The sequence below is a fragment of the Durio zibethinus genome, chromosome 9 (genome assembly GCF_047325235.1).
Source record: "Durio zibethinus cultivar Kanyao isolate XHJ-2024 chromosome 9, ASM4732523v1, whole genome shotgun sequence".
NCBI lineage: Eukaryota > Viridiplantae > Streptophyta > Magnoliopsida > Malvales > Malvaceae > Durio > Durio zibethinus.
In genome coordinates, this window is record NC_143170.1 from 7,666,842 (window position 1) to 7,680,082 (window position 13,241).

The window sequence follows — 13,241 nt, forward strand, 5'->3', positions numbered from 1 at the left end:
CTTTATAAATAAAAGAATGTACCGTAGAATCATTGAGATCTTTTGTACTTATTTATGAAGTACCACTAACGTTAGCGACAAATTCGCGTAAACATAGATTCTTATATGGCTGGCTTTGTATTCATTTGCCTATAAAAGATATATGAACGGCCAATCATTTATCGAATTAATTAATGAAATATTTTGATTATATATCTTATTTTTTAATGTCTTTTTTAGCATTTATTATCTTATTTTTTATATGATTTTTTTTTTTACATTTTAATATAAAAATTATGAAATATCAAATTTATAAAAAATAAAACTTTAATATTATATACATCAAAAATTAATTTTTAAAAAAAATTTATAAAAATAAAGTACGAATTAACAATATGAGATGAAAGAATATACAATACTAATAATAATTTATAATTTATTTATAAATAACAAAATAAATATTTTAAATAATTACATGATAAAAGAATAGGGAGAAATAAGTGAGGCGAGGGAAGAGCAGGTCGTGATCACGTGGAACGGGAATGGAAGTGTGAAGATGATGACGGAGATGTCAAGATAAGCGTTTCCCAACGTACATGTGGCACTCAATTCCTCATTGGTTTTTCCTATTATTTAGAGCCAAAGAAAATTTCAATGTCACTCTCAGATCTCCCCTCTATTCTGTTGCACTTTAAGACCCACAACGTACCACCCTCATTGATTCATTCATACCTGAACAGACGAAAAGTACCATCATTTGCCGCCGTCAATTGTAGAAGAAGAACAAAAATTACAAAGATATGGCTTCTTGTTGCAATTCTATGAGACTGGAATGTTTCTTCTCTGCTGCTTTCATATCATCAAAACGATCATTAAATGCCACTCCCATCCTTTCTTCTTCTTATCTCTATACCCACCGCTTCCCTCTCAGAAGGAATTCGTCTTCATTATCACACTTGCCTTCTTTCACCATCAAAGCTTCTTCTTCTTCTTCTTCTTCTTCTTCTTCTTCCTCCACCACAATTGCTGAGCCCGGAGGCGTCAAGGTTGCATTTTTTGGCATTGGTTTTCTATTTTTTTTTTTAATATTATTGTAGTCTAAACTAAATAGTGGTTTTTGGGTTTTCTTTATTTGAATGTACAGATAATTTCAGTTCCCACTAAGCCGATTGAAGGGCAGAAGACTGGGACAAGTGGGCTTCGGAAAAAGGTAAGTTTTTATTATATTTTTTCACTGTTATTTGTATTATTTTGCTTCTAAAAATTGATTCTTTTTTCATTGGTTAAGGTAAGATAAGAATGGGGGTAGAATTTTGGTGATTTTCCCATTTATGTTTCATAAACATTGATGTATTTGCTTTGAAATTGGCTTGGGGATCCAATTGCTTAACATCAAATTCCATGTAGTCTTTGTCTTTGGTTTTATTTAACACAATTTCATCTGTTGCAGGTTAAAGTTTTCATGCAAGATAATTATCTTTTAAATTGGATCCAGGTTTGAATTTTTGCAAATTTCATTTTTTGGCATTCCTTTTATTTGTTTTAGTCATTTAGCGCTCATTTGCATTAATGGGTTGGAACTTATGTGTCTGCAGGCGTTGTTTAATTCATTGCCACCCGAGGATTACAAGAATGCAGTGTTGGTTCTAGGAGGTGATGGACGATACTTCAACCACGAAGCTGCGCAGGTCATTTTCCAATCTGCTAGTCAATTAACAGTGCATTGTTCTGCTTGGATTTGGTTTAAGTTCTTTTGACATATCAAACCTGAACTTTCCTTTTGACTTAGCAAACAAGACAAGGAAGAGAAAAAGAACAAACAAAATCATGTATGTACTTGAAAACATTAGTCTCTTTGACTTCAGGAATATTTTAATTTGAAGTGCAGATAATTATCAAAATTGCTGCTGGGAATGGTGTTGGCAAAATTTTGGTTGGCAGGTGAGTGTTCTTCATTTGCTTATATTCTTCACTAGTGTCACTATTGTTCGGAGGGAAGAACAATAAACTTGAAATATGTCTGATTTTGTCATCCCATCTTTGATGGTTTAGGTATTAATGAATCTATTGACTAATTGTTATTTTCATCATCAGATAACTATTGGCCCAGTTATGTTTTCCAGCTGTTAAATTTGATTAAAAAATAAACTAAATGAAGGATGGAGCATTACTCCTTCATTTACAGGACAAACTTTACATGTCATCTAGTGATCTCCCCCATATGCTGTATCTGCTAATCTGAATAACAGTTATCCCTGACTCTCAATTGATGGGTGGTGAGAGAAAAGTTTTGATTACTTGAAGCTTTAATTTGTTGATCTACTCTCTATAGAGAACTCTAATGCAATCTCTATAATTTCTTCAGAGACTCTAATCATCCTTTAGGAAAGAAAAAAGGTTGATGAAGCATTGCCTTTGGGCCTGCCTGCCCAAAAGATTTAATCTAAGTACTGTTTGTGTTGCAAATAAACTTTTCTGCTTCTTCACTTTCTCAAAAACTGTTCCTGGGATGTTGAGTTTCTGTGAAGGAAATTAAAGATGGAATATGACATTGCAGGGAAGGTATTCTGTCCACACCAGCTGTTTCTGCTGTAATTCGGAAGAGGAAGGCTAGCATATCTCTTTTCATTTTGATTTCCATGCATTGTGTCAACATTTAAATATTTATGTATTTTTACCAATTAATTGAACAATTCTTTCCTCTTAGGCTAACGGTGGATTTATCATGAGTGCAAGCCATAATCCTGGAGGCCCTGAATATGACTGGGGTATCAAGGTTTATATCTAATCCATTGTGGCAACATGTTTGGTTAAATCATGAAAGCTATGTTCCATTTATTGAAATTCAACAGACATTTTGTTCATCCATTTATTTTCCAGTTTAATTACAGCAGTGGCCAACCTGCACCTGAATCCATTACTGACAAGATATATGGGAATACCCTTTCTGTAAGTATAGAGTTTTATTATTATATATTATATATTTTTGTTTGAAGAGTGATTGACTGGTTGGTTAAAGAGGCCTGAGATGAACACCATAGAATTAGTACAAGGAAAACTTCAGCTAGAGTTTGTCCATAAATGAGTCGTAAATCCACCATTAATCTTTGGTGTGGCTGTGTTTTCTGGGATACCTTTGATTTTACTGGAGTATGCAAATTTTGATTACAAACTGTTTTCCGGATTCAGCCAGTCAGCTTCAAGAATGGATTGGGTTTAGTTCCAGGTTCAACTGTTACCAAGTCAAGAAAAAAACTGAAAAAGAAAAGACATGCCTGGTTCGCTGATTCACACAAGAGGTTTCCCAAATTTTCTTAAACCTCTCTATAATTTTTCAATTTTTAATATTAATGGAATCTCATAGTCAAACTACTCCAAAACAGAGTGAGCTGTTTTGCCTAAATAATGGAGACGGTTGCGACTTCTGTTTCACACTTAAATTTCTGTTCTTGATCATTTCTCCTGGTCAATCATTTATTTTTTTGCGCTTAACTGAAGTGTTTTATTATGTGCTAATGAATATTTCCTGCTTATTGTTTGAGAATGGAAATGCTGTGCAGATATCTGAGATTAAAATGGCTGAGATTCCTGACGTTGACCTTTCTCGTCTTGGAATTACAAAATATGGAAACTTCAGTGTTGAGGTCATAGATCCAGTTTCTGACTATTTGGAATTAATGGAGGTGAGGGAAAAAAATAGCCAACTCATTCTATAATTTTGGATAAAACTTCATGTGCTTCTATCGACGATATTGTGGGATTATGTGCAGAATGTGTTTAATTTCGAGCTCATCAGAAGTCTTCTCTTAAGATCAGATTTCAGGTATACCTTGTGCTCCTGACTAAGCAGGAATGATAGTTTTATTAAGATTCTTGCTACTTGCTAGCTTGTTTTATGTTTGATTAATTTGGATGTTGATTGCTTGCTATAGAATTAAAACATGCTAGAAGTGGCCACAAGAAAGATCATATACATGCTTTAATATGTATGCAACAACAAATTATATCGTATTTCAAGTCATATATTTGTAAGTGCATATCATTATCGAGGGCTGTGTGTGGAGTTGTTGGTCTCCATGTGATGAACATTCTCAATTCCCAGTTCTCATGAATGTCCTTTAGGCAGTATACTTGAAGTGGAAGGTATTATGAATTGTAAGCTAGGATCCATCTAAATCTGTTTCAACCAGGCAAAAGATTGCTGATATCTCTAAAATTGTTGTCAGCCTATTCTTATCATGATCTTTTACTTTTTCTTCCTTTCTGGCTGAAGAAACATGATGTAAAATTCCAAGGTTTCAGTAATTAGTGACGTAGATGAGAATTCCTATTCAGAATATACTTACCACCAAGTGTGTTGATTTCACTCTTGTGGCTAGTTCCTCTATGCTTTTCAATTTTCATTTTGTGATTCATTTGATGGTGCATTCTTTGTTTGGGATTTCACTCGTGGCTAGTTCCTCTTGTGTCTTTCCATTTTCATTTTGCTGATTCATTTGATGGTACATTCTTTATTTGGTTAGTAGTGATTTTGCTTTTAATTGTTTTACTTATTTTTAATTATTTCCCTTTCCTGAATCCTGCCTTGAATTATACTCTTATAATTTTGCCTCTCATAATAGAACAGTTAGCTCTTCTACCCATTTGCCTTACGGAACCCTCTAATCTACTATGCTTGATAGAGATGAGATCTTATCACTAAATTTTACAGCATTAAGTGTTACTTTATAGGTTTGTATTTGATGCCATGCATGCTGTTACTGGTGCTTATGCAAAACCCATTTTTGTGGACAAGCTAGGAGCCAGCCCGGTATGTCATGCTTATGAAATATCTGAAATAGACTATTAACCTAACTGCTTTGAAGCTCCTGACTCTAGATCTTAGCTGTGTCATGTAGGATTCTATATCAAATGGAGTGCCTCTGGAGGATTTTGGACATGGTCATCCAGATCCTAATCTTACGTAAGATAGTCACTAGTCAGCAAATGCTATATATCTAGATTCTATTAAAACTCTAGCACTTTCTGACCTAATGGCGAAACAGGTATGCAAAGGATTTGGTTAATACAATGTATTGTGAGAATGGACCTGATTTTGGCGCAGCAAGTGATGGTATGTTGTAAGACCTCAGAAGAGAGAAATTTGTGTTGAATTTTCTTGTATTGTAAGATTTCTCCAGTTTGTTATGCATTTATAGTGGGATTCATTCACTAATATCTTCATTTTTCTAAATTCTTTTGTGCTTCTAAATCTAGACAAGTATGGAAGAAAGAGAACAAAATCCAAAAGTTTGGCTTCAAACCTAGAGAAGCATGGAAGAAAGAGAACAAAACTTGGAACTTAATTTTAGAATAATTTGGTGCTTTCTTGAACCACCCTTTGTATTCTAAACTTGATGAACTCTTATTTTGAATGTATGACTCTTCCGATTAATCTTATGTTTCCAATTGCTTTGCACAAGGGCTTCTAATAACCATAAATTATCTTTTTCTTTTGTCAAAATGGTTCCTGACATTTCTAGGACAAGCTATTTTATGGATAATAGGACTCTTCTTTCTTCTTGAAACATTGGTTCTTCTTGAACATAGGCAAGTTTTTATTTTTGTTAACTTATGTGAGTTTCCTCCTTTTATTTATCCTCTCTTTCACTCCTACATCTTTTTCCCTAATCTTCTCTTTACTGATTGTCAATTCAGAGTCTCACCCGTCCTCCTCTCTTAATCCAGAATAGATTCTCACAGTTGTATCTGTTCCACCTTTTAAGAGAGGAGAATGTTGCAAAGTTTGTATGTAAAGTTGAAACATTAATTATAGTGGCACTGATTCAGAAATCTGACTTAATAGAAAGAAACATACTCATTTAGAGAAAGGGGGGGGGGGGAGCATAAATTTATAAATTACTGGGGATGTCCTGTTTTCGAGCAGATTGGACTCATTTTGGTGGGAGGCTTAATCACATTTGGAACTTGGGGACCTAAAGAGCGATATTTTCTTCATGTTCTTTTGTTGTTATTTCTTTTTGTTTTAATTTTCTGGAGAGAGATAATGCTCAGTACATGGTTGACATGCAGAAGTACCTTACAGCAGAACTGTATCATGGTTATTTAAATTAACTTGCGTCTTTTGTTTGAATCTGTTTTAGATGTGTAGTTACATATTCTCAATCACTGGCCTATCCAAGCTTGTAAACAAAAGTTACTTGGTTCTATGTTACTAAATAAGGTGCAGTCAATACAATCTTGTTTTGAATCACAATCAACTTGTTTCATGATTACTCAGGGGATGGCGATAGAAACATGATTCTAGGTAAAAACTTTTTTGTTACTCCTTCAGACTCAGTTGCAATTATTGCCGCAAATGCACAGGTAGCAATCCCATATTTTCGGAGTGGTCCTAAGGTACCAAATTTAAGCATCTCTGCTTTCATGTTTCTTAAGCCAAACATAGATTACTTACGTTTAGCATTTTCAGGGTTTAGCTCGATCAATGCCAACCAGTGGTGCTCTTGAACATGTTGCTGAAAAGTTGAGTCTTCCTTTTTTTGAGGTAAGCACTTTTCTCAATTAATGTATCCTAATCTTCTAAGAAAGGCTGTACAAAAGGGCAAGGAAAATATTCTAAGATACTTTCTTCAAACAAACTACTGGATTTTTTGTTTCAGGTTCCCACTGGCTGGAAATTTTTCGGAAATCTTATGGATGCTGAAAAGTTGTCAATTTGTGGGGAAGAAAGCTTTGGTACTGGTTCGGATCATATTCGTGAGAAGGATGGCATATGGTAATTGCTTGTTTTAATTCACAGGTTGTTTAACAAATTGCTTACATTTGCTAAAACTGAGACTTCTCGTCTCATCAGGAATGTTGACATAATACTGTCATCAGTTACAACATAAGGTTGACTGCATGAATTATTTATATTATAATGTCCTCAATCATTGCCTTGGTGGAGATGGATTATTTTGCCAATATCAACTAGTTTCAGTATTCTGAGTTCAATCCCCTTTCACTCTTCCTGATCCCATGTTCCATTTGACATTGTTTTGCCGTTGTGCACCTTATAATGCAAACTGTCAAATATGCTCTCCTTATTGTCCTCATTGTCCTCCTTTTAGCATCTTGTGCGGATTTTTATGCTCGCTTTTTAAATATGGTATTCTTTTACAGTTTAAGCTTTTGTTACCATAATCCTGACAAGCATTATAGAAGCAAAATCATAGCCATCTGAAGACATCTCAACAATTTAGCTTGTCAATCAAAGTCTATTATTGAGGTCTCTGTTTAATCTATGATACTGAACCATTGCCAATTGCTTCCAAAATCTCGGGAAGCTATATCTGGAGGCAGAAAAGGAGATGCTGTGTACTCTAATTAAGACCACTTGCCAAGTTTTAATTTAAGCCACAATACTACTGCAACAAAGCAAGGCTTGGGTGAATATTAGTAGTGGGGCACATTTTGGTAGTTGAAACTGTGTAATACAGCCAGATTGGATTTTAGGTTATGGAAGGTCTTTCATTCTCTACTAGTGAATATCATTGCATGTATAAAGCGTATTTGGTACTTATTCATCAATTTTCTTTTGTAGGTCTGGACTTATTCTACCATAATGGAAACTTTGGTGAAATGACCGCAAAAGCTCAACAATATGTTAGAGATTTTAAATTAAGAAAGAAAATAAGAGAAACTTAGGAGGCAAAATTACTATTTTCTAATATTTGGCACACTTTCGAATAGCTTTATAATTAAATGTAGCTAGTGTCATTTCTCTAGATTTCTCAAATCTGATTAGTTTTGAAAGGGCAGAAAAAGGAGAAAATGTCACTTGCACACTCTTTTCTCTTCTATTCACATCTCTCTTTAACTTTTCACTATCTCAACAAAAGAATCAGTTTAATTTGTCTCTTTGTTTCTCCCTCAACTTCTTTTGATCCAAGCACATCCATTAGTAGTTTCTTCATAATTCCATGGTGGAGCTGAATACTTCCATTACTGCTACTTCCGCATATGTTTTCACCCTTAGAGACCTGACCTGTGAATAAGATTTTAAGGCATCTGTTCCTTGTTTATGATGCTTATAAATGCTGTCATCCACTGTTAACTTATCCATGGATTCTAAATATAATGATTTTTAATTTTGTGAATAACAGGGCTGTTTTAGCATGGCTCTCAATTATTGCATATCGAAACAAAGATAAGAAACCCGGAGAGAAATTGTTGTCTATCTCTGATGTTGTCAAAGAACACTGGGCAACCTATGGAAGAAATTTCTTTTCTAGATATGATTATGAAGTAAGCATGATAGCTGCTTTTTGAAAAAAGTTGGCATGAGTTTAATAGTTTCTAGTTCATTTCAGCTTGGGAATTCCTTGTTTTTGGAGAAGGTTTAATTATCTAATTCATGAGTCACTATTCAGGAATGTGAATCTGAAGGTGCCAATAAAATGATTGAATACCTTAGAGATCTGGTTTCAAAGAGTAAGGAAGGTGAAAAGTATGGTAAGTTTGCAACCAAACCTTAATTCCCATGCGCCATCCACTGCAATGTTCTTATTTTGCATCTGTTTGACTGCTTAAAATTCCTTTGTAGGAAATTATGTCCTTAAATTTGCTGATGACTTTGCATACACTGATCCTGTAAGTTTTAGCACTCTATATTTTCGAGGTCTTTGCTTAAAACTTGATCACCTTCAACATATAACTGTACTATCTTCAAATTGTTATGCTTTGTTAGTTTAATATTGATTGTCTGATTTTTTAGGTGGATGGAAGTGTGGCCTCAAAGCAAGGTGTTCGATTTGTTTTCACAGATGGTTCAAGGATTATATTCCGTTTATCGGTAAGTGCAGGACTTTGTTTTGCTTGCTCAAATACTCATACTCTTTCTGATATGATTAAATTTCATATACATATAGGGAACTGGTTCAGCTGGTGCTACCATTCGAATCTACATTGAACAATTTGAACCAGATGTTTCTAAACATGACATGGATGCCCAAGTGGCATTGAAGCCTTTAATAGGTATGTTCGTGGTCATTTTTTGTATTCCTTTAGGCAATTGATGAATGAATTTTTTGGTTGTATTTCAGATTTGGCATTGTCTGTATCAAAGCTGAAGGACTTCACAGGAAGGGAGAAACCTACAGTCATCACATAAAGCACACTCATCCTGAGCCTCACCTATCAAATGCCATTTGAAGTGACTCTACTATGGTTGAGCATTCCTTCTTTCCTGGCCTCTGTTAAGTTTTGTTTTTATGCTAGTTAGTCTGGCATTGTAGAATCACTCCATGTAATTTATATGAAATATTTATCTGAAAATAAAACGTCTAGCTTCAAATGCTCGATTCAGTGAAAATAGATTGAAATAGATGAAAGATCCATTTGGACTGATGCGGAAGGTAATGTATCTTCTGACTTGCCGGAGCCAGTTTTCATTGGCAAACCAAGCCTCATCACCATGTTTTCCTTTTTTCTCTGCACAAGTGTGGGTCCCTGGCTCTGAGCGTCTCCCTTTTAGATGCTGAAAGAGAGGGGGGGGGGGGGGGGGTGTCAATCTCCAATTTACTCTATGCTCTATGGTTTTAATGCTCCTCTCATGTTTTCTCCGCCTTGTATAATTTCATTTGCATCTGCATTTATTATTATTATTATTATTTTTCTGACTCTCCTGCAAATAGTGAAGGACAAGTGGGATCAATAATACATTAGTGTTGATAAGAGCCGATGCAATAGCACAACATGACCAGGCTTACAAGACAGAATGCGTCTTGAATGGTCAGCTCATGAAATTCCTCGTCACTCTTGGACGTTGCTTTGAGTGAATCACCAGTTGCATGTAGTCTGCAACATTCTTACTTGGTATCTGATCTGATAACTGATTTAACCAGTTGGCCATTCTGGTTAAACTGACTGATCCGTCTTGATTTACAATATTGGTCATCTTTTTTAAAACAAGTAACATGATACCAAAAAAAAAAAAAAAAGTATATCATTCAAAATTTTAAGAAAAATTATGAGTTTAAAAAATTAAAAAATTAATTTTATATTATCATGTAAATATAAATTATGATAAATTTAGTATAAAATACAATATAAATTAATAAATTATTAATAGTTTAGATGACATAGATTCAATTTGGGCTGATCAGATTTCCATGATTCGGACCTCGGAGCCATCGAATGGCAGTGCCCCGGCCACCTCAAAGTACAGCTAAGACAAGCATGAGCACCATGCAAATTTTAATGTTAAAAAAAAAAAATGCTAACCCACTAGGTTTTCCAATGAGTTGCGAGCCACCGCTGTCCAGCAAAAGCCCAAGTGACAGTGGCACAGCACGTACTCAAACATGAGAAAGCATGTTGAAAAAGTATGCTTGGCTTCCAAAACTTCCAATTTGTACCAGTCACCTCTCTTCGATAATTTTATACCTTTCTCTGGATGTGACAGTAGTGTCTAAGTCCTCTCAGTGAAATAAAATTTCTTCAAGGAGGGTCCTAGGAACGTGCTTTTCCGTTTCTCAGTGCAAATGGAAATCTAAAGAGATGCCGCCTTTCCTGCTTATTTGTCCCCATATCATCGCCAACTACAGCATCAAAGATTGCAACCAGAAATAGTGTACCATTGATGACAATGAAATTTTCAAACTTTACATGTGTGACAGTCTCTTTCTGTTACAAAAAATCAAATCATGCACAGTTCTCTCCTTCCATGGACACTTAAAAAGTTGATTTTGTTTTTTAGAACACTGATGTTATTTGTATTTCAATTTTTTCTCTTTGTATTCCATTATTAACATTTAATTTTTTTATTTAACGGATTTCAAATCTAAAATATAAATTTATCAAAAATTCAAGTATCCATCTTCTCACATCCCTTTTCTTCTCTTTTTTCAACTAAAAATTTATAAAATTTTAAATCCAATAATTCAAATTCAAAAAAAAATTTTACGCATTTAAAATTAAAAAAAAAAACATAAAATCAAAGATAAATTTTTAAAAAAAAAGTAAAAAAACAAAAAATAATTAACTAATAAATACTTAAATAATTTTATTAAAAATTAAAATTTTAAAATATATTAAAAAATTAAAATTTTAAAATATATTAAAAAATTTAGAGTACAAATAGCAACAATCTTTTTAAAATAATCTTAATTTAAACGTGAATTCAAATTTTAACGAGAAAAAGGTGTCGGGTGTGACTCAGTAAAAAATATTATTTTGGAATCAAAGTAGTTATCGGCTTATCATGACAAAGAAGCAAGCGTGAAATGTAATGTGCAGGAAATATGCTTCTTTGGGTTTTTTTCCCTGGTTGAAGCAAGGTGTAGAGAAAGATTGGTTGCTCAAAGGCATTAACGTGAGGAGAGAGAAAAACCAAAGAGAAAAGGAGAATTATTGAGGGTGAAACTGGACCGGGTTGAATACCAACTCCTTGCTGGGCATGAGACCACACACACACTTTTGTTATCATTGCCACTGAGACCCATCTTTTTCTTTAAAAATCCAAAACCAAAATCAATCCGGATTGTCTTGGCTCCCCATTGGAATGTGATTTAAATCCCACCAACAAATAGTGGTAGAGACAGGGAGAAAAGCAAATCTTTTTTAATTTGTGGATAAATAAGAGGATGGAACTGTGTTGGTCCTAATTGTGAACACACCTCTTTAGCCATAGTTTGTGCATATAGATCCTAGCCAAGTCTATCAATATCATGGGGTTTGCCGTTTGCTCTTGGAGAGAAACTAAATTTGCCCCACCTTTTATCTGCATGACATTTTGATAACTCCACCATCATGTTACTTGCCTGTAGATGGACCTTTCATGTCCCTTCACCCTCCCCTCCCCTCCCCTTCCCTTGCCGCCTTCTCCTCCGTCTTCTAGTGTTTCTAATTTGGATTTTGGGAAACCAAGCCTAGCTAGAGTTTTTGTCTATTTTAAATTTTCGACAGCCATTTGCTTGGACCTGTTTGTGTTTGGACAAGTTAAAATTTTTTAATGATATAGTTGAAAATTGTATTAAAATTTGGTGATGTGAAGCACCTAAGCTTGATTCTTGGGGAAAAACTGAAAGAAAAAAGGGTGAATATGACAGGAACTCACTCATGGACAAATTTTTAGTAAAAAAAGTGTACTCAAAGCATACATTACCTTCTATATAAAAGCAAGCAACGAAACAAGGTATTGAAGAGATTGTTTCATATGAACGGTTCATAGCTACATTATGGCTTTAAATAATGATTCAACGAGCTCAAGTGGAACTAGTGGTTACCAAGGACAAAAGATATGTGATAAGAGAAAATTAATAAATATTTAATTATCATTTAAATTAAGAGACAAAAAGAAAGAAAGAAAAAAGAATCTAAAATTTAATTTAATTTATTTATACAATTACTTTTAATAAATTTTAAATTTTAAATTTTGCAATATATTCTTTTATCTTAAATTACTACCTCATTTATTTTTTTTTTTTTAAAAAAAAGAGTTCAGTAAATTTTTTAAATTAAATCGAGGTCATACCGTATTTGTTTAGCATTATTTTTTAACCAAGGACAAAAGAGAAGAAACAGCTTTTCCATCAAAAACCATAGATTTGCCAAAACCAAGGATTCCCGAAAAATGTGAATTTGATTCTCAACCCTGGCATTCTTCCTTCTAACGTGGACTTCTTTAATCCATTTGTACCAAAATAAAAAAAAAAAGAGTAAACAACAAAAAGTTCATGTGTATGATTTATCAAGGAAAAAATTAAACATATTTTTAGGAATGATTCTCGGAAAAAATATTTGTACATTTATGAGTTATCAACGTCCACTTCAACAATTACAGCCCAAGTCTGCGCCTAAACTACAGCCTAATTACTAATTGTGATTGAGAAGATTCATGGTACAAGAAGTGTCATGTTTATACATGATACTTCATTAAACACAGTAAACAGTGTCATTGAAAAATCTAGAAAAGTAAGAAAGGAAATTTTCAAAAGTAACACTTTATGAGTAATCCTCGTTCCTGATTTTAGGATCGTCCATATGGAGCATGTGCGAATCGCTGATCACTTGGATCATGCTCACCCCTATACCAACCTCAACAAACAAGCTATAATGTATATGCAAGACGATATTTTTCCCACACTCGTATATGTCACCCTCACTACTCACTATCTTGATTCTAACAATACAATTTTAACGAGGATAAATGTAGTATTATTGCATTACAAATACATAAAACTTTTCCAATTACTATACTAATAAATAATGACTTATAC

General features: G+C 33.9%; 1 protein-coding gene across 2 annotated transcripts; it reads left to right on the plus strand.

The window, feature by feature from the left end:
* The first annotated feature begins 486 nt into the window (after positions 1 to 486).
* Positions 487 to 9,334, plus strand: LOC111310405 (phosphoglucomutase, chloroplastic-like). 2 transcript variants are annotated; one of them, XM_022909842.2, is made up of 22 exons: positions 487 to 1,025; positions 1,124 to 1,189; positions 1,430 to 1,474; positions 1,575 to 1,667; positions 1,868 to 1,920; positions 2,537 to 2,588; positions 2,687 to 2,755; positions 2,860 to 2,928; positions 3,540 to 3,662; positions 3,750 to 3,802; positions 4,711 to 4,789; positions 4,878 to 4,942; positions 5,025 to 5,092; positions 6,260 to 6,378; positions 6,452 to 6,526; positions 6,642 to 6,757; positions 8,127 to 8,268; positions 8,394 to 8,475; positions 8,567 to 8,613; positions 8,738 to 8,815; positions 8,892 to 8,997; positions 9,066 to 9,334. In XM_022909842.2, the coding sequence occupies exons 1-22, from the start codon at positions 780 to 782 to the stop codon at positions 9,131 to 9,133; spliced, it is 1,914 nt and encodes a 637-aa protein (XP_022765577.2). In that variant the 5' UTR covers positions 487 to 779; the 3' UTR covers positions 9,134 to 9,334. The 2 variants fall into 2 exon arrangements, with proteins under 2 accessions (XP_022765577.2, XP_022765585.2); XM_022909850.2 differs by having other exon boundaries at positions 6,260 to 6,345.
* Positions 9,335 to 13,241: the final 3,907 nt, after the last annotated feature.

Bases quoted from the DNA above. Each gene is read 5' to 3' on its own strand.
- LOC111310405 (XM_022909842.2), top strand. From the start codon at position 780: ATGGCTTCTTGTTGCAATTCTATGAGACTGGAATGTTTCTTCTCTGCT. The intron at 8,476-8,566 runs GTAAGTTTGCAA...ATTCCTTTGTAG, and splicing joins TAAGGAAGGTGAAAAGTATG to GAAATTATGTCCTTAAATTT. The intron at 8,614-8,737 runs GTAAGTTTTAGC...CTGATTTTTTAG, and splicing joins ACTTTGCATACACTGATCCT to GTGGATGGAAGTGTGGCCTC.